Source organism: Thamnophis elegans, chromosome 5, assembly GCF_009769535.1.
Source record: "Thamnophis elegans isolate rThaEle1 chromosome 5, rThaEle1.pri, whole genome shotgun sequence".
Lineage (NCBI taxonomy): Eukaryota > Metazoa > Chordata > Lepidosauria > Squamata > Colubridae > Thamnophis > Thamnophis elegans.
The window spans coordinates 41,695,984-41,717,048 of record NC_045545.1 but is presented as its reverse complement, the minus strand read 5'-3'; the positions used below and the strand labels follow the sequence as shown (position 1 = coordinate 41,717,048).

General features: G+C 39.0%; 1 protein-coding gene and 1 pseudogene across 5 annotated transcripts in view; both read left to right on the top strand.

Moving 5' to 3' along the window:
* Nucleotides 1–21,065, top strand: part of RNF220 (ring finger protein 220) — a 402,605-nt gene that overhangs the window by 235,488 nt on the left and 146,052 nt on the right. For 4 of the 5 annotated variants that reach the window (XM_032218004.1, XM_032218003.1, XM_032218002.1 and 1 more), the window contains one exon: nt 15,253–15,382. In XM_032218004.1, coding sequence (XP_032073895.1) covers nt 15,253–15,382 — 130 coding nt within the window. Of the gene's footprint in view, nt 1–10,633; nt 10,701–15,252; nt 15,383–21,065 lie in introns of those variants that run through there. The other variant, XM_032218005.1, reaches the window with a different exon arrangement.
* LOC116509080 lies at nt 6,717–7,546 on the top strand (annotated as a pseudogene).

Sequence of the window (21,065 nt, the reverse complement as noted above, 5' to 3'; positions counted from 1 at the left end):
AAAAATATTCATTGGAAGAGAATGACAGGATCAAAGAACACAAGTAGCTAAAATAAGTGATTAAGTAGTTTCTGGAAACTTAAGTGAGAGAATGATTATGTATCAGTTTTATTTCTATCTATCATAGCTCTGTCTGTGTTTTTTTCTCTAGATCTCTAGAAAGTGCTCTGAAGTGTACTGTAACACTTAAAAATGCACTTTAAGTGTTACAGTATATTTCAGAGCTTTCAAACTACTGGCATTTTTACTTCCCAGACCAGTGTGTTTCAGTCTGAGCCAGCTCAGTCTGAGAATTGAAGTCCACCTATCTTAACATAGTTTACATTGTGAAAAACTCTCCCAGTCCTTTACAAACCACTTTGAAACCAATAGTCTATTTGTCAGTATTTTCAGTTCTCTGCCAATATCAGCATGGAGTGTTTTACACAATAGTTGTTCAACTTCCACATCTCCAGCTGGCCACCATCAGTGGAGGATTAAGGCTCACTGGTGCCCTAAGCACTGACAAATCTTTTTTTTAATCTTTTTTTTTAATTTAAAACAAATACAGCATCCTTCTTTACATGCTATAGAAAGTGTATCAGTTGGTTACAAAAAGTCTTTCGTGGATCTCTTCCACAATCCACAAACATAATTCATATTAACTTAAGTATTTTAACTCAAATATTTATACATGTCACCATCATTATATTTCCATTTCCATTTGACTATCATTGTTTAAGCGTCCATCATAAAATTTAATACATAACCACATACTGGCCTTTCAATTACTATTTTTAAAATCCTCCACTAACACTAAATCCTTATGTCCTATTCTAGCTAAACATCCATAATATTTAATAACAAAGTTTTCTAATCCTCCTTTCCAAATCACTGTTTAAACTTTACATCCAGTTTCCTTATGTTATACCCACATCTATATATACGTTGTTATTCTTATCCCTCCTTTATTTGGCTATATCCTGTATCATAACATTTCCCCCCTAATAATCAAAACTTTAATTGTACCTAACTTAGTTCTGTTGTTGTTGTTGTTGTTGTTTTCCTCAACTTTGTGATGTCCCCTTTGGGCTTGGGGCCCTAAGCACGTGCTTAGTCTGCTTAATGGTTAGTATACCACTGGCCACCATAAGAGTAAAATGTATGTGATGATGTAGTATACCTGACCTATTATTAATAATAGTGGAACAAAACAGAACAACATGTTATCAAACCTACCACACACATTTTTTCCAATTCTTTTTTTCCTCTCCTGTACTTAATAACTGGCTTTTCTCTAGTGGTTTACCAAAACAAATCTGAAAAACTGCAATGAAGGAAAGCTATCAGGAAAGTAGATTGTCCAAAATATAAATGAAGCCATTGAACCCCCACCCCGTACCCCCAAATTTTCCTCTGCTTACTGCACCTGTTGTCTATTATATTAAGCAGCCTCTGTGATTTATGATGGTGACATGATAGCATGCCAATAATTTTGCAGTCAGGTAGTATTCTCTGTAGTCCTAACTGTAGTTATATGTTGTTTTGATGGCTGAATTAGTGACTGATGGGACAAGCAAAGGCTGGTAAATTCTAAGCAGCGTATACATGAAAAGACAAGCTCAGGAACACAACACAGAACTTTGGGGGGGGAGGGGGGGTAGAGCCAGTGCAGCCAGAGCATTGTAATTCTGTGCAGCTGACTTGAGCGCCAAAATTGGGAAGCAGAATGAGACAAGAATCCTTCCTCCTGGCAATGTGGACCATTCACAAAGGCTGCAGAATTGCAATAGGAGATTTCAAAACTGTTGTAATGCAAGGAAAACTTTTTTCCCCTGGATTTTTAATACTTTCATAAAGTAGAACCTAAAGGAATCATTTCAGCTTCCCAAAATACATAATATCATGAAAGCAATCAGGACCAAATCCAAACCTAAAAGTATATTCTGTATGAATATGTTCCAAGTTATGGTATTGGTTTGTGGAAGGCTATTTCCAAGCTTCATTGGCTTCTAAGTGTTCATTTTCTGCTTCTTTGAGTAAAACACTTCCAATAATGTTTCATGAAATTAATAAAATATCAAAACAAGAATTATACAAAGAATGGTTATGCATGTGTTATTAGCACTCCATGCCTGTGCTTATGTATGTAGAGAGATACTCAATGTCAACAGGCTAGTTGAAGATAATGTATACCCAGGGTGGGCAATTAATTTTTCCAAGCAACTGTTGTAGAGGGCTGAATCAATAGAGCTTTGAAGGTGTGTAGGTACGCATGCATTTTTCAATATGTAAATTGAAAAAAATAGTTGCCTTCTAAATAAAAGCAATGTAGTTGTATTGCATGCATGGCATGCATTTATTTACATCTGATTTCTAATTTCCGATTGACTTCATGTGGGCAGGAATAGCCAAAGGGCTGGATGTGGTCCCAGAGCTGTAAAATGCCCAGGTCTGCCCATACACAAAGTGTGTGCACACATTTTGAATAGTCACAATACATTAACCTTTCATTTTCCACAATACAGTGTGATATTGATAAAATAAGACTTTCTGGATAATTTTGAAATGTGCAAGTATTCAGTGTAAAGCAGATGAACGATCAGTAGGCTCAAATTGTGTGAATGCCAAAGCAAAAGTGAGATGGAAATTTAAATCACTAGGTGACCTTGGGCCAAGCATTGTCAATATAACCAGTGTCCATCTTTATTGCTGAAAGAATAAATTGACAGTGGACAATAATATGCACTCTCCATAATTCTCTGGAGCTTTGCTTAAACTTCCTTCCTTCCTTCCTCCCTCCCTCCCTCCCTCCCTCCCTCCCTCCCTCCCTTCCGTCTGTCTGTCCATCCATCCATCCATCATGATTGAGAGCTCTCTGGATGCACTGAGCAGTTGCTCAAGGTGAAATAAAGGCCTTTAGTTATGTTTGGCGAAAGGAAGCAGTGTGGCAATGTAGCCTGATCTTGTGATTAAACAAAGGGATTCAGCCAACATGTGTAAAATTAAGTGATCAAGAGTTGATTACAGAGTGCATTGATTGTGTACTGATGGATTAAACAGAGTTGTGCTCAGGATGCGATTTTCCAAGCAGGAGAGTGTGTGGGCAATTGATGTGTCGGCCAGAAGGACCTATCTTCTCTTAAGCTGTGCATTTTCTACATTCTCTGGATAAATCTACAGAGAGGCCTCTGGAATTATAATCGATTACCCATTTCTCAAAGTCACTTAGGGGCCCTGAGCTACAAGCTAAAGTGCCGGCACTGCGAAGAAGCATTGGGTATGCGCCGACATGAGCGGATGCCGACGACAGAGGGATATGTGGCATTGACCCTGCCTGCTGCAAGCTGATGAATCTATTTTCTTGTAGGAAATAGTTTTGACAGTTCAATATCTATGTTTTCAGTATGTGTGCTTTCTCCTCTTTCTTGTCACACTAAGCTCGTGGGAGGTGGGAGTGGAATGTAGTGAAGGAATGGAGAAGAGCCTATTGTGGATTTTGCCCCATTGTTGCTTCAAATTATAGAGCTCTCAGTATATTCCAAACTAGCTGACTGGCATACAAGTCAAGGGCAGCATCTGCCTATAATGATGTATTGGTGGAACAAAGTGAACTGCTTTGGTCTTTTTGAAAGATGAAAGTTGGCTTCCATATGTCCTACAAGTGCAATAGCAGAACTAAAATTCAAGGCACTTCTTTCTCATATCATTGTTGTCTCCATAAACATTGCACATGAAAAACTGCTCGAATACTTAGATATTGCAAATACAAAAATACCTATCACAAAAGCCTGTAATGCATCTCTGCTAATAGAAGAATAGAAATAAGGATGGGAATCACATAATGGAGACTGACTGACTTTTCTTGAAGCATCACATTCTATTCATAATATTTGCACAAATTCAGATCTATAACCTCTTCCTTTCCCTTGTGGTTTTCATGAAATATCCCAAATTAGCTATGCATTTCCATGAACATTTGTTTGGAAACTTTTTACAACTGAGAAAATATTCGGCAGAAGGTCTGCCTCATTCTTTCTGTTTGTGCTTAAGATAAGGTGTGTAAATGCTACCTCTCACTGTTGAATGACTGATGAAAAAACAGCATTCAAAGTCTCCCCCCACCCGAGTTGAGCATTCTGCCTGTCCTATAGTTGGCAAAGACTAGTGGAATAAAATCCACAGGGACTCCTTTTGTACATTTATTTGAGGAATGAAAATTGGAAGCAATTTGTCTGTTATCACACACCAACTATCAGTAGAACCCCATCTACAGTACCCATATCCTCTTTCTTCTGCCAGTGTTGGTGTGGGTATGGTTTTCTTGTTGGTATTTCCTTGATTAGGTAATTGTTTTTTGCTTGATTGTTCATCAGTGTTAATCCATTCTCATCTGGGTTGCTGGATGGTGGAGAAGATGTATTATGGTTTTTTGTTTTCTTTTAAGTTTTTTTAAAGTCTTTTTTGAGTGTGATGTCAGTGTGATTTTGTCAGGCACAAAAGATCAGGATCATACATGAAGTTCCAATTAAACTGATGTAATACTAATCATACCTATGCACAAGATTCTAGTCAACTAACATTAGCACTACCAAGGTGTTAGATAGAGGTTAAAGGAATTCAAGAAGGTTTGGACTTGGCCAGTGTTGGTGAACCTTTTCGGCACCAAGTGCCAAAATGTGAGCACACACACACATACGGGAAGGAGGGAGCCCTGGAAAACTGGAAGAACAGCTCCCTGGCATGCACACTCGGGAGTGCTGGAAACTGGAAGAGCCCCTACAAGGACGATCTTCCCAGATCTAGAATTATATTTATCCAATCAGAGAGAGAGCAGGAAAGTGTTGGGGGTGGGTGGGGAGGAAGCTATTGCTTATTTTCCATCTAGAAGCATTTGACATTACTTGGAATTTTTAAACTATCTTGTGCAGTATGTGTCAGGATGGATATAAAGGGGGGCATGTATCTAAAGGTTGTAAACTGTCATCTACCATAACACAATCAGCTTTTTCCTGGAAGATAGATATGACAAGACTCAAACCAGTTCCAACCATTTAAAAGTTAAGATTAGTGTACTCAGTCTTCCTCAAAGCTCCCATTTCGTATAGATAATGAAGTAACACATATCAATTATCTGGGAGCAGAAATATGAAGAAACAGTACAGGATGTTTGTCCCACAGTTTAGGTTTGCTATTTGTTCATTCCTATTCTACTGAGATTCTGGGTGGATACCAATTTCCTTCACACTTGATAGGCCAGGCAAACTTAGAAACAAATGAAAGATGCAAATGGTGTCTACCGTTTTTTCTTTCGCATCTATGCTACAATGTCTTCTTCCTTTCCTTCTTCTCATCGAGAATTCATTGTCTTGTCAGCCTCTAGTTAGCTGGCGTGCGTGTGAATCATAAATTACACAGCCTGGGCCTCTACTAGGCTTTAGCACAGACAAAAAAATTGCACTCCATCACTGTGTCGCCCAGCTTTTAGCAGTATTGATCAACGCAGCCCCCCTCCCCCTTTCATTTTAACCGAGCTGGTTAAGTGCAGTATCTTATTTTGTGCTGGGACAAATGAAAAGAATATTAGCAGGGGTTGAAATATATCTCTTTTTTATCTCTCTGCTACTTTTTTATTGAATCTCTCTGAGTAGGTGGCTTTCCGCAGGATGACAGCCTCCTGACAGGCCCCTCATTAGAGACTAGACAGTAATTGTGATGCATTTCCCTGCACGGCCTTTTCACTTCTTTTCCCTTCCCCCCTTCCTCCTCTCTCCCTTTCTCCTGATTTGTTAAGTGATTGGATGTACAGACTCGCTCAGTTTCTTAAATTATTGCCCAGCTCAATCCATCTTGCTCTCACTGAGGATGGGCAGCTGTGGGCTCAGAATTGGGAGCAAGGGACTCAGTTTCCAGTTTTCTTGAGATGGAATATAGGGTTGGTGGAGGCCATGGAGTTGATCCCCCCGAAGCAAAGCTCATCTCTCTCCAGTTGAATTCATTAGATGCCAGGAATGCATGTATCATAATCCAGAGATTTGTTTTTTTTCATTATTTGTCTTAAATATATGTAAGGCAGTGGTGGGTTTCACATTTTGTTACCACTGGGTTGCCCTGCATGCATCCACTCGCATGTACCCCTTCCCTGCATGTGCCGGTCTTTCACACATCCGCTTTGCTCACATGCATGACTTCCGCGTGTGTGCCTGTCCTTGAAAACAAACCTAAATAGGATGGCATAGAGCTGAGGTGGGGCAGGCCCACCCATGATTTTCGCTACCGTTTCAGGTGCACCAGTCTGAACTGGCTGAACCATCTCTGATGTAAGGGGTAACTGTAGGTTATGAAAGACAGGGGTATGCCACTGAAACGGCTTCCTGGTGTGAAATTCTCTTTCCATTTCTTAATATTTTATTTTAGCTTATGCTTTGACATGACTACATGACTACAAGTCAATAAATTAGTTCCTGAAGTTGTCAAAAAGAACATGATAGCTATGTTTCTTAAAGTGTTTAGCTCAACTGTCTAACACTGTCTAAAAATTATAGATATTTTCTCAGTGCAATCTGATATATGTGGTTCCTGAAACTAAAAAGATACTACTCAGCTTCTGATAATAGTTTATATCAGGCTAATCTTTCTGGAAATATCTGTGAATTAAGAGGGAAATCAAGAAGTATCTCAATGTGGAAGTTAAGCAGAGCCTGGCGAGGAAGTGGCGCACGGCGCGGGGGGGGGGCATGACGAAGAAAACCTACGACCTGTTCTTCAAGCTGCTGCTGATCTGCGACTCGGGTGTTAGCAAGACCTGCGTGCTTTTCCGGTTCTCCGATGATGCTTTTAACACTACGTTCATCTCCACCATCGGGATAGATTTCAAGATCAAAACAGTTGAATTGCAAGGAAAGAAGATAAAGCTACAGATATAGGATACAGGAGGACAAGAGCGATTCCATACCATTACCACCTCCTACTATAGAGGTGCCATGGGAATCATGCTAGTGTATGATATCACCAGTGCCAAAAGCTTTGAAAACATCAGCAAATGGCTTAGAAACATAGATGAGCTTTTAGGTAATAAAATAATGCTTTTAGAAAATAAATGTGATATGGATGACAAAAGAGTGGTACGTAAAGCAAAAGGTGAACAGATTGCAAGGGAGCATGGTATTAGGTTTTTCGAAACTAGTGCAAAGGCAAATATAAACATTGAGAAAGCATTCCTCACGTTAGCAGAAGACATTCTTTGAAAGACCACTGTAAACGAGCCCAACAGTGAAAATGTAGATCTCAGCAGTGGAGGTGGTGTGACAGGCTGGAAGACCAAGTGCTGCTGAATGTGTTTCTCTCACCAAGCACTACCCATCACCCCTCCTCTTCTTGCTGTGGAATAAACCACTTTGCCCATTTTTAACCTTAAATATTTTTCTCCTCATCTTAACATGGCTCCACCTTTCTTTTGTTCTTCTGTTAGGGAGAGCTCACTGACTATAATTTTCTTGAAACAAACTGTATTAAAATCATGTCTGACGTTATTTTTAATGTACCAGCTGAACTCAATGCCACACACTGGTTGTATTATAGCCCAGTCTTAACATTAAAATGTAGAGCGGGGAAAAAAAGTATCTCAATAGATGCCATAAATTTCACTGTCTGATTCCTATGAATTAAAACCATATCATATTGCTTTGCCTAGAAGTTAAGCAGGCTATCACAAAAAGTAGGAAAAGGAGCCTCTCTAAGACTTGGTAATAGAAGCACCAGGGATTTTTATGGCCTGCAGGCATTTTTTCTATAAACATTTAGATATACTTTGTGATACAGCATGCCAACATCTAAATATTAAAGGATAATTATAAAAGATTTTTTGTGACCTTTCACCTTGTGTTTGAATATTTCATTTAAATCGCATATATGTATGATGAAAATGGTAAAATAGTATGGGAATAGCTAACCCAACAAGGATTCCTGTTACTTTTTTCTTATGTATTGTTTTCCTGTTGTAGAGTTGACTAGATTATTCCAAAGTGAATCTTGAAGCAACCAGCTGGGATCTTTTACAGTACTGCATTAATCCTGTAAGGAGTTGAGGGTTGAGGAAGTACAGCTCATCAGACCTTGAGATTATTGAAATCTCTTTGGGGGCTCTTCTTTATGTTATTTAGCATTGTAAAAATCTTTCATGATATTGCATTTGTCAGTGGACCATTCATCAGGATGTATCATGAGTCTGAGTCTGAAAAAAAGAGGAAACAGGTTTTAACACCTATACTATTTTACCTTACAAAGGAGAATTTAGCTAGGTAGCTTCTGTGATACTTTTTAACTTTATGTGTCTACATGTAAACTGATTAAATTATATGAGATAATAATTAACTTGTCATTGTTTTGATGAGTGATCTAGCATACCCAGCTTTTAAGTCAGTGAAAATTGACCATCTCTCTTTCGCTTCCTGAGCTCTTTGGGATGAAGCATTTTTCTTCATTGGAACGCAATTATCTTTATTGTGAGATCTAGCCATGGCATTATGCTTTTGGATGTGACATGGCAAACAGAATTATCATATGCTATAAAAGAGTTCAGAGAACATTGTTGAGGCAACCAAGCATTTTGTTACCCGTTTTTTCTTCAGTCTCTGGCCTAATCAGAACTTGGCTAGGCTTACTTATGAAGTCTAGGAGTCCGAATAATCCCATCATTCTGCTATCAATATAGAAAAAAACAACAGGGGGGGTCTATCATCAGCAGGAGAAATAACCTCCATAAAAACTTGAGGAATTTGACTACAGACCCCGAGGCTTTGTCAGCATTTTGGTTCTTTTTCTGCTTCCGGTCTCCTGAGCTGCACTTCAAGCAACAGGTCTGAGTTGAGTGTAGGAAACACATTTATACGGGGTGATTCAGGGTAAATTATTTGATTGGGTTTAGTAGGTCTGACAGGCACTTATGAAATGTGAACCTGGGAGTTAAATTGATTTGCTTTACTGCTTGACTAGAATGCAGCCACAGTTTCTTAAAATTAAGGGTATATTACAAAACATTGGTGATCAGATCGCTTTGATGCAAAGCACCTACAAATTGTTTTTTTTTTAAATCATGAAGCATAGTGCCCTTGTCCTGAAGCCCTGCCTTTTCATCTGTATCTGAACATGACAGATTATTTCCTTAAACATGAAAATTGCAGTGTTCCTTCATAGATCTTGATGTGGCAGAAAGTGGAAAGCGCCCCGGTAAATATTTGCATCTTAAAAAGAGAGACGTGTTTTTAGTGTTTTTTAGTGTTTTTCCCCATTATTTAATAAAACAGAACAAAGAGAATAGTAATGAAACATAACCTAATAGAAAAAAGAAAATAATTTAAAAGTAATACAAGAAAACTATATATGAAAGGGCTACACACACACATACCCTAGACAGACAGACAGACAGACAGACAGACAGACAAGAAGTTTTACAACATCCTTACTCACAATCATAATGTTAATTAATAATGTAGTTACTTCTTTGGTTTAATTCCCAAAGAAAAATCCACATGATTAACAAACTTTAATGAATATATCACACTAAATGAACAACACATTGCATTAAATCCACATTATAACATTGTTATGCGAGAACAAGACATCATAATAAGAGAGTTTTGTACAATGTTTGCATTATAGTGTGGTGTCTAAGTTGATTATGTATGTGCATGAAATAAGAGTGCCGTTTTAGTACACATTTGTTCTAAGCCTAGTGCTACACATTGCCTTTAAATAGCATACTTCTATTCAAACTCTTCATTGCTGAGAATTTACTCCACACTGGAAAACTGACTCTTCAGTGAATTCAGAAATGAGTCTCTTTTGGGGGGGGAGGGGGGTGCTGCTCATCCCTCTTTCAATGCTGAGTTTAATTTGAAAATGGATAAGCCTCAGGTGCCCTTTACCCTTTTTTTTGCAGTACATTTGCATGTCAAATTCTCAGAAATCATATCCCACAATAGAAATAAAAAAGTAGTTGTGACCACTCAAATTCTTTTGGCATATACTGCCACAGGGCATTGCTAGAATATCTCCTTTTATCCTTTCCCAAGGAACAATTTTATTGTGAGGGGAATTTTGGAATCTCCAGATTTTTGGTTGGCAGCCGAAGTAAAAAGGACAGAAAGACCATTGAATCAGGTTACAACCTTACAACTATCCTTATTCAACCTAAATGTGTGAACATGCCCAGAGGTAATTCCTGGGGAGGTGACAAAACTGTTGAGTTCACAGGCTAAGAGGAGAGAATACTAGGTGTGTTTTCCTGTTGTACAGATCTACCCAGGGCTGATGTGTGAAGATATTTCATTTCACAGGACTGATTTTGTGATGTCTGTGTCAATGTTTTCTCTCCCCACCCCACCCCTGGCCCTTTCTGAACAGGAAATATTTAGTTTCAAACCCTTAGACGGAAATGTTTCTTTAGAGCCCAGGGAAGTCTGCACGCACAAGAGAGGGATGTGGATGGCCCTTTTCATCTCTGCAGCATTAGCAAGCCAAGACTGCAGGGGACAGACAGCAGTGCCAAGGAGGGTAAACACTGAAGACAAACCCTGCTGAGTTACAAGGGGCCAGAGAGAAGGGAAGGGCAGGCACAGAGGCCAAGCAAACACAAACACAGCTGCCCAAAAAACAAAACTTGAAAGGGGCTGTTTGGAGGATGCAGCCTTGGCTAAGATGGAGCGGTGTGGGAGCTCACGGTGAGGTGGTAGACACAGACTTGGCACAGATCAGGCAGTGGGGCTAGTTGCCGGGCATCATATTCTCAGCTGCTTTTTCTGATTTTCACCAGAGCCCTTAGCAGACATAATTTGGGAAGATGTGGAAAAGTACTCCCAGTGGCTTCTTTGTGAGGTGTCTTGATGCAGAGCTGATTACATTTTGGATCAGGATGATTTTTAGTACTATGGCGTTAGGGGTATAATATTGAAATGGATCTTGTTTCCTCCACTGAGTGAACCGCTGTCTTTTTCTCTCTGTGTCACATAAATTAAATGATCTTAAAGTCTATTTAGATCTAAGATTGGCAAATGACAGGCATTTTAATGGGTTACTGTTTCAGTTAAGCCTTCACTAATTGCAACTAGCTTTGTTTTAATAGTGCCCCCTGCTGTCTGCAAGTTAAAAGTAAATGTGTAGTTTGGTAACAAACTGTAAATATTTGACTTGCATGGGGTTTGTTCTACTTTTAAGTCTGGGTGTACACGTACATATGTATGTTTCAATGGCAAATTGCCCTTCTTAGGATACACATTCACTTTAAAAGAGTCAAAGCTGGAAAAACAAGATTTTTCACTAGAAGAAGATGGAGCAGAAACTAAACGAAGCCACCAAACAGAATTGAGTTATTCATGTGGGCTGTGGCAGCTCAAGATCACATCTAGTGGTGATGGATAGCAACGCAACCCAGAGAAGCTTTCCTAGCAGTGCTGTGGGAAGGAGACAGTAAAATCGCTCTGCATGTTTATCTGTCCAGGCATCCAGACTGCAGCAGGGATCCAGCAGGATTTCCCGTTTGCTCAAAGGCTGTGTGTTTGTTTTAGGAGGGAGAGCTCAGACACCAGTATTGTTACACAAATGGGGAGTATGGTTATATATAGTAGCAGTGGGGGACTTTCTTAGGTTATTTTGGACGTTGACCACACAAAAGTGGAAACGCTCCAAGAGGAAGTTGGGGCTGTTCACCTTCCAGTCAAAGTGGGAGGATTGTTTTGCTCTGGCTGTGATTGAAAAGCAACAACACTCTGAAGGGTCTGAGAGAGTCACAGAGAGCAATGAAAACAGGCTACTTACCTTCCTCAGGTTTCTTGCATACTGGCCAGGAGTAAAAAGCAGGTGTATATGAGGGGGGATCTGACTTTAGGGAACTCTCTTTTGTCTCCTCCCCCATTGCTTTGGAAAAAGAATGGTGCTTGAATTTCAAAAGGAAAATTGTGGGATGGGGCTTTCATCCTGATCTAAGATATCTTCCTGCTTCTTCCTAGAACTCAGTATTCCCATCCCCTTTGGAGCTATGGAGCAGGGAAAGAACAATCGTAGATCCTCTCATCAATATTAAAGGAAAAGATAGCGGATAGGTTGACAGTAAAGGGAGAAACCTAAAGCAGGGGGTCTTGAATTTAAAATGTACAATATGCATGGAGGTAGGTATGACATCCTAATTAGATAATTACTAGCAAAAGGCAGCTTATTTCCAGATTTACTTTCCTGTTGTTCATGTTAAAGGATATTAACAACAGCTGTTCTTTCTTTACAACACTTCTCTTTGCACCCCTTGGGTATACCCAAGCAAAGTATTTGTGCCAACATTTTCTCCCTTGGGGAAAGACTACTTCAGTCAGCTAGATTGAACCAGGTGGGTAGAGACTCTTGGGAAAAGAGGGTCAGTCCTTCAGGTAACTTGATCCTGAACCATAAAGGAATTTAAAGGTGACAACCAGCACCTTGAATTGCATTTTTTGTTTTATCAGTTTTATTGGTTAATGTTTTTCTCAGAAGAAACATACAATCAAGGTAAATATCTAGCAGCAATTCATCACATACTGATAATCCTCGATCTTAATGGAGTCTGCCCATCATGGCCATAATTTATGAAAGTCATAAAAGGAGTAAGTCACATGACTAACCTGATTTTACAACCTTTTTTGCGCCAGTTGTTAAGTGAATCACTGCAGTTAAGCAAATCCTCAGTTGTTAAGCAAACCAATGTTACAGAAAAATCAAATGTAGAAAGCACACAACAGATAACTGATTCAGCTGGATTCATTAACTTCTTTATATATATAATAACAAATGAATAAACGTATAATACCAATAGTAGATTCTTTCAACGTGGTAGAAGTTACAAGCAAAACACAAGCAGAAGAGAACAGTTAGTGTCATTTCAGAGTTCAAAGCAGACAGAGTAGTTTCAGTTTTGATTCTCATCACAGACTCAGATCTGTTTAAGCTCCTATTGCCTGACTTAGTTGCTATACCTATTCAGTGGCTAACCTTGTTACCATGTCTCTCCCAATCATGAATATTCTAATATTTTATTATTATAAAATGGGGTATTGCAAACAATTGTAAATGAAGCCTGGTTGCAAACACCCTAATTGAAATATCATGGCCGCAGGGGGAGCAATTATCAGAACATATAATCTGGATTGTAAGTACTCTCCAAGTAACTGCACTGTAACTTCAGATGATTGCTAAATGACCAGTCATAAGTCAAGGACTACCTTTAGATTAGGATAGCAAGAATATATAAATTACATATGCTTGAGTGTTTGAGCAGTACAAGTATGAGTAGTATTTTTTTTTCTAAACATCATGTATATTTTATTAATCACTTCAAACCTTTCATAGAATTCAAGAAGCTTCCAGAAAAGAAATTGGACATCTTAAGTCCTCAGCTCTGCTTCTTACTGTTCCTCTCCACAGTGAACTGGAATGAGGTGCCTTAATTCAAACTATATGACTTAATTTTCACATTCAATTCAACAGGATAGAGAACATTAATCTTTTTTTTAAGGTTGGTTTCAACTAGAGTGATCAATGGGGTTTATGGGTTGAAAGTTTAGATTATTGCTGCTGAGTAAAATATACTGTTATTAGACATTGTCACTTTCAAAGCTATTTTGGACAAAATTAACTTTCTACTTACAGCAAAGTCGTATGCATATTTTTTTTTGCATTGCATGAATATGCATAATGGTATATATTTAGTATTCCTGTAAAGCTAAGGTGAGCAATTGTGTTTTGTTTCAAAGGTCATATTCCTGTACAGATGAAGCAAGCAATAGAAAGAACCATAGCCAAAAGTGGATATGGATACAAATTTAATTGAGGTGGCAAATAAATTACATGAATACTTGCTTTTCTTATGACATTTTTCATTCTCTCTTATATAAGCATACATTTTCTTTGACATCTTCTTTGCTTTGGACCGTTTTCTGCAGTCATAAACCACTGGATAAACATTGAGGAAAAGCAGGGGATCACTCACATTAGTAAAAGATACCCCTCCCTTCAAGTTATTTTTAAGACCATCAGAACACAATTAAGAAGAAAATATTTTTTAAAAAAACTCAAATATTTATTTACTGCTTAAGAAGCAGACTTCAGTATACACTGCTTATTTCTTCTTGGCATGTTGAAAAGGCATGTGCTGAAAAATGTTATTTGATCAAATTTACAACTGTCACACCTTGCTTCAGGACTGAACTGCAAATAGGAGGCTTTTTTACTGCAAACTTTTCTCTGAATAAAGCATGATGGGATCTTGCCTTCAGACAAAACTTATTTCATGTGCATGAGAGGGATCTACTACACCCATAGCTCCTTTAATATTTAACCCAATGTATCTTTTTCCAGTGTAGATTATAACTGGCATTAGCCAACCTCCAAGCTCTTCATCAGTAGTTCATTGGTGGCTGAAGTGAGCATTTGGCCAGCTGTCTTGCAGTGAGGCAATGAGTAAGCTTTGTCCCAACTAACTGGAAGTGAGATGAATGTGAGAATATAAGTGAGCAGGTTGCACTTGGTGAATGTGGGGAGATTGTAATAGACCATTTGAGAATAACTGATATAGAGCAGTAGAGAAGGAACAGTTAACTCTTATGGGAGTTGGAATTGATCACTTATAGAGAGCTTTTGAAATCAGCCAGGAGCCACATATTTCCCATCATGCTGTAACAGAATTATATTCCTGCTAGAAAACTCTTGTATATAAAATAACACCCTGCAGTTCATGGAATCTGTTTTTGGGTGGTTATGCCATTTTGCCACTCCAATATGTTTTGGTGCTCTGTCCCCAGAGATGAGTTTCTACACATGTAAAGAATAATTTGTTACTATTCTTGAACTTAACTTTTTTATTTTTACGGTATTAGATAGATTACATAGTGGAATGCTTAACTTTTCTTTAGCCCATCTTTCCTTTATCATCTCTTGTCAATAATCCTACCTTGACTTCAAAGAAACACTAGTCTGAACTTAAATCCCAGGGTTCAGGTTAGATACAACAGCAAGTTAGAACCAATGGGAAAGCAGGAAGTTCCACGTTGATCTTAGCTAAGCAGGGTAGAAGGCATTACTGAAATAAAAACAAGGTTGGTATGCAAAATAAGTAGCAGCTATACTACTCTGGCTCCTTAATAAATAACACTGAAGTTTCTTTGTGAATAAATATTTGTGTCCTGCAATTATACAAGGCAGTGGAAGTGAATACTCTGGATGCTTGAAACTCTGTTCTCCGTTTCCCTACAGGCAAGAAGAAGGCAACACTCTTTGACAGCCAGGCTCCTATCTGCCCTATTTGTCAGGTTTTGCTTCGCCCAGGTGAGCTGCAGGAGCATATGGAGCAGGAGCTGGAGAAGTTAACACAGCTGAATATCAGGTAAGGACAACAACTTTGCTCCTGACCTGTCCTGTCCACACAGAATCATATGGGCTTTAGCCCTAGATCTACTAAACTGAAGGTCTTCCTTTTATAGCCAATCAGGCCACACATCATATTCTATTCTCTCATGGTAAAGAACGTAAAACCCTTTCATTTGTTAGAGATATTTTTTCTTATTACATCACTTGCATATTCTTTTTTATGAACTTACTTTTTCAGCCCCAAAGATCCACCAAAGTAAGATATTCCATCAGCCAACTAACAGCAAGCCGCCTGATGAGAATTGTATATCAACTCTCCATGGTAGATCTGCTTTCAAGATATATTTGACTTCTTATTAGTTCCATCCTGGTTTATGCTTTGGAATTAGCATTGAAAGATTAGAAATTCTGTCTTTGGGAATATTTCCTGTGAACCTTGGTCAGGAATTCATGTCATTCCAGCTTTCCCTTTCTTGGGCTAGGCACATACTTACATATAATTTTTATTAAAGACCACAAAGAAGGCAGATAAAAACTAATATAAAGTAAGAAAAAGAAACACATTAATGTTAACTTTTTTCATAGACTCCTATAAACAACTGCATCATTTTCTTGGATGTCTCACAACTAAGAAAGTAGAGAAGAGATTAAGCATTTGGATACAAAGTTAGAGGCCCTCTTCTTGTTACTCTATGCTCTGAAGCAGGATTTTAGTTGCCTTCTACTTTCACTATCATATCAAAAGTCCTGTTTTAAAAAAATTAATTGCATTTTAACTGCTAGCAGTTATTTGGGAAATCACTGCAACAGATTCCTGTCCTTGTCTCAGTAAAATTGCAGCCTGGGAGAGAGAGTGTATTCATTTCATTTATTAATAAATTCTATCATGATTAAAAGGTGAAGAAAGAAATCCGAGAGGTGGGAGTAGTAAGCAAGTCTTCAGGTTTTAAAAGCCCCAATACCGAAAAAGACCATCACATTGGGGAGTTTGGAAAAGGAGTTTAACTTGGTCCAAAGTCTGTTCTCAAGGTAAACAAGGTGTCAGTTGAAGAGAATATTTGTAGCTAAAGGTCAGCGGTGGGTTTCAAATTTTTTTTAGAACCTCTTCTGTAGGTGTGGCCTGCTTCGTAGGAGTGGCTTGCTGGCCATGTGACCGAGTGGGAGAGGTTTGGCAGTCATGTGACTGGGTGGGCGTGGCCAACTTGTAAAATGTGGTAAAACTCACTTAACAACGCTCTTGCTTAGCAACCAAAATGTTGGCTCAGAAACTCTGGCATTTGAAGCACGCAAGTCTTAAAGCTGTCAAGTTACAAGACCCTTGCACCCCTAACCCTTAAAAGAAACCCAGGGGTGTTCAAACTTGACAGCTTTAAGACTTGTGGACTTCAACTCCCAGAATTCCTCCTCCAGTCATATTGGCTCAGGAACTCTGGCATTGAAGTGTGCAAGTCTTAAAGCTGTCAAGTTATAAGACCCTTGCACCCCTAACCCTTTAGAAAAGAAAACCCCAGGAGTGTTCAAACTTGACTAAGGTTTAGATAGGACTCTTAGAGGCGGGCGGGGCGATTGGTGAGCCAGCCAATCAGTGAGCGGTGGGTGGGGCAAGCGTGGTGTGGACAGGCGGGGGGAGGGAGCTGGAACCGGTTCTAAACGGCATGGTAGATTTGTGGAACCTCTTCTATAGAAGAGGTTAGAACTGGCAGGAACCCACTCCTGCTAAAGGTTGAACTGCAGGGTCCTGGATGTTCTCTGAGCTGGGTAGGTTTTTTTGCAGCACTGATGATGTTACCTAGTTTGGAGTGAAACGTCTGCAAGAAAATCCTCAAGCTCAGAGAGCACCAAGGACCCCATAGTAACAAGATGTCCTAACGGGTACAGGCATAAAAGCAAATTTACATTGGCTTCACATCTGTTGCCTGTTTTTTCCCCCTGATACTGAGCCCAAACTTGCCATTTCTTACAGTGTGGGGTGGGGGACAAGTCATGCAACACTCTGTTCCCTTGTGTATATAATTTATAGTGTGTTTGGGGGGTCTGTCTGACTTAATAAAGGGCCACAGCAAATTAATGAATGGGTGTAAATGAACAGAAGCAATTAGCCCTCAGAGAGCTTATGGAAACAGCAAGGCAAGCCTTGTAGGAGAGCTGAGAGCAGCCTGTAGCTGGATACCTGGGGGGGGGGGGGGGGGGGGGAGGTCGGAGAGGAATAGTACTTAATGGGAAAGGAAAGGAAACGCTAAATCATAAAGGCTGACAAGAGCCATTGTGGGCCAGCTGACAAATGAAAAAGAATGGCATTACTCCTTTAAATATCCACGGCAGTTAAAAGGGGGAGAAAGCTTACTCCCAGCCCTTGACTATTCTGGCTGTATGCATGTGGAAGAGCAATAGCAGAGCCTTTATTAATTATTAAGTAATGACTCCTACCCTGCTGCAATAGATAGCCTTCGGCCTCATGTATCAATCAGGCCCCAGGGGCTAATCATCGGCCTTCTGGCAGACCCGGCCCTAACCTGGCAATAGGAACAAACAGCTTTAAATTTCAGAGTGTTTTGGGATTCCTGGGAATGGGGGATTCTGCACTGACAGATGAACATGTTCCTATTCCTGAACCTTCCAGGGGTAGCATGTATCCTGCTGGCAAAAGAACAAAATGTTGTTTTTCATAATCAAGATGATGGTACTATCCTTCCAGCCTTTAAATCTCTTTAGCTATGTACAAAAAAGAATATAAGCAACCCATATTGGAAAAAAAGAAAAAAGAAAAGCTCTCCAATAAGCAAATAAAACTTACAAATGCATTTAATTCTTTAGTGCAATGCTTCTCAACCTGTGGGTCAGGACCCCTTTGGGGGTCGAACGACCCTTTCACAGGGTCGCCTAAGACCATCAGAAAACACATATTTTCGAAAAAATACGGAAAACATAAAATATTTTTATGTTTGGGGGTCACCACATGAGGAACTGTATTAAAGGGTCACAGCATTAGGAAGGTTGAGACCCACTGCTTTAGTGGATGAATATCTACCTTTTGTTCATGAGGTAAAAGTGGCATATACTGCTCCTCTTTTTGTCATTTTCCCCATAGCAACAATCCTATGAAATAGGTTGGACTGAAGTAGAGAACGACCGACCCAGTTACCCAGGGAGTTTTGATGGCTAAGAATGGACTTGCACCCATGTCATCCTACTCCTAGTCCAACACAACATCGCTACTGTATCTAGTTGTAACCAAAATGGCCAGCAGTTACTATTTAGTAATATGGAACAGGGAGGTTCTTGCTTTGCTTGGATTAATATGTGGGAGGAAGAAGAGGAGGAGAAATATTCTATCAGAGAATGTTGTCCCAACCCATATTATGCATTCAGCATCATTGGGCACTGTGATCATAGCAATTGTGAGCAATTTGGATGTGGTCACAAGCGTTTGACTTGAGGTCCATGAAAGGACTGGCTGTGCCATAGTTTATTGCTTCTGAAAGTTCATTTACCTAGCCAAAGAGATTTAAAGGTAATAATCCTGAGCATACAATCTTTATTTACATCAATAAAGCACTGGAGTTACAGCCATGTATCCTTGTTGTTGGCATTCAGTGTTTTATCTGTTTCTCAATGAAATTTTCAACATTACAGAGATTATAATTTTGCTTCAGTTTACATTATATTTATTTGCTTGTTTTATTTATATTGTGCATCTTCCTCCATCATTGAGCTCAAGGGTTCTGGGTGTTTTCTAGGTTCTGATTGGGCCCTTGTCTACTTAGTGGCAGTAAGGAGGCTGTGCTGTTATGTCTTCAGATCATCCCTTGGCATTTAGAATATGATTGTGTCCTAAAGAGACCCTGATTGTAACTGGGTTTGTTCTGTTTCAGTCAACTCACTTTTATTTTCAAATTGGTCATTACTTCGACTCTATCCCAGGACAATTGATTTCTCTACTTAAATAGCAGTATCTTCTTTACTTGGGAAAAATAAATTCAGCTGCAGCTAATGTTGGCTTGTAGTATCAACTCCTTTGATGTTAAGTAGATTGTTTTTTTTTTTACTTACCTGCTAAATTAGCAGTGATCCATTCAATGTTCAAGTACAGGAATAGTTTTGTAATACGTTATTTTGTTAAATGAGAGACAACATCCAATTGTCTCAATGCCAGGAAGGCAAGAAGCTATTTTTTATTCAATATTATTGTTCTTTCACATATTCAGAGAAATTTCCTTTTTATGTTTTGATTTTTAACCTTTATTCTTTTGTATACTGCTTAGAGTTGCTTCAGGGGTTGAGATGGCTAATAAATTGTGTAGAAATAGAACAGAAGAGTGCTATTGCCTATTGAAGCTTGAATTCATTAATTAAGTATTGCAATAGTTTTACCTATACACCCAGGCTTTCTTTTCAATAGTCTTTTACTAGCAATGGTTTAATCTGCAGAAATCTTGCCAGTAGACAAGGTTGAATTATATGATTTTGAAAGAGTTCATCTCACCCTTCTTAATAACATTTCTATCACCTACCTTGCCTCCAGATTTTGCTGGTACTTTCATACAGATTCCTAAACAGCCTTGTATATAAAAGATGGAAGCTTGTTTATTTTTTTTAAAAGAACATACCAGCATAGATGGAGTTAATCGCCTCCAAGCTGAAGTTTGTAGTTTTGTTTTCTTTCAATTTATATCCTTCACTTAAAAAGGAAAAAAGGTGGGGGTGAAATCGCCCAGCAGGTGACATATTCTAAGAGGGAGCAGCGAAATCGTGTTAACCACTTCAAAATCTCATATATTCAATCGGCCTCTGGCAAGACATCTGCCTAATGTTAGCGCTTAAATATCCTTTTCCATTTTACATGCATTCAAGTCTCATTTGAGTGAAATGAAACGGTATTATTAAAGGGAGATTTTGTACAAATGGCCTGAATTTGACATGTCAAGTTCAATGAGGCTGTTACATATGTAATGCTGAGAAGGGGCTCCGAGGCTCCTGGCACTTGAAACAGCACCAGTGGCTCAGAAATGAAATTTGCATGCAGCCTTTTCCCTTCCCACCCTTCTACTCAAACCCACAGAATGCCAAGTTGCAGCTTGTGCCTCGTAGAAGCCTGGAATAGGATTTGGGAATAAAGCAATTACTGGTCTAGGGCAAAGTGATTTGGGAATAGAAATGCCCTCTCCAAAAACTCAGTATCTTGATTGGAAAAAAACAACAACCATTAATAGGATCCTAGTTTTGAAATATCCCTAAAGTCGTCTTTTGCCTTCTTTCCTAACAACCATTGTGCCACAGATATTGGCTCTCCTAAACTAAACAATTAATTGGAAATAGCCTCTCAAGCTTCTAATATGCAGAATACAAACATTTGTATATTACATTTGTATCTTTGCACATGAGCACCTGGCATTGGTTGGCAAGATAGTCAGGATCTGAGATGGGTTCCATTAAGAATAAAATACTATATTTCATAGTTTGTACTCACGAAGATAGGGTAATCTAAAAAAAGTCTAGATCACCAATGGAACTAGTTATCCAATACACTTCTGAATCAGGAAAGAGGATAAAACATTTTTTCACTCTGCTGCCCTTCCTACATATCATTTGCCAAGGCAGAAGAAATGAAAGCTAAACCAGATCTTTATGTCATCATTTTTTGAAGGATTACCAATGAATCTGCTCATCTGCTGTTTTGTCATCTCTCACTTTTATTTGTT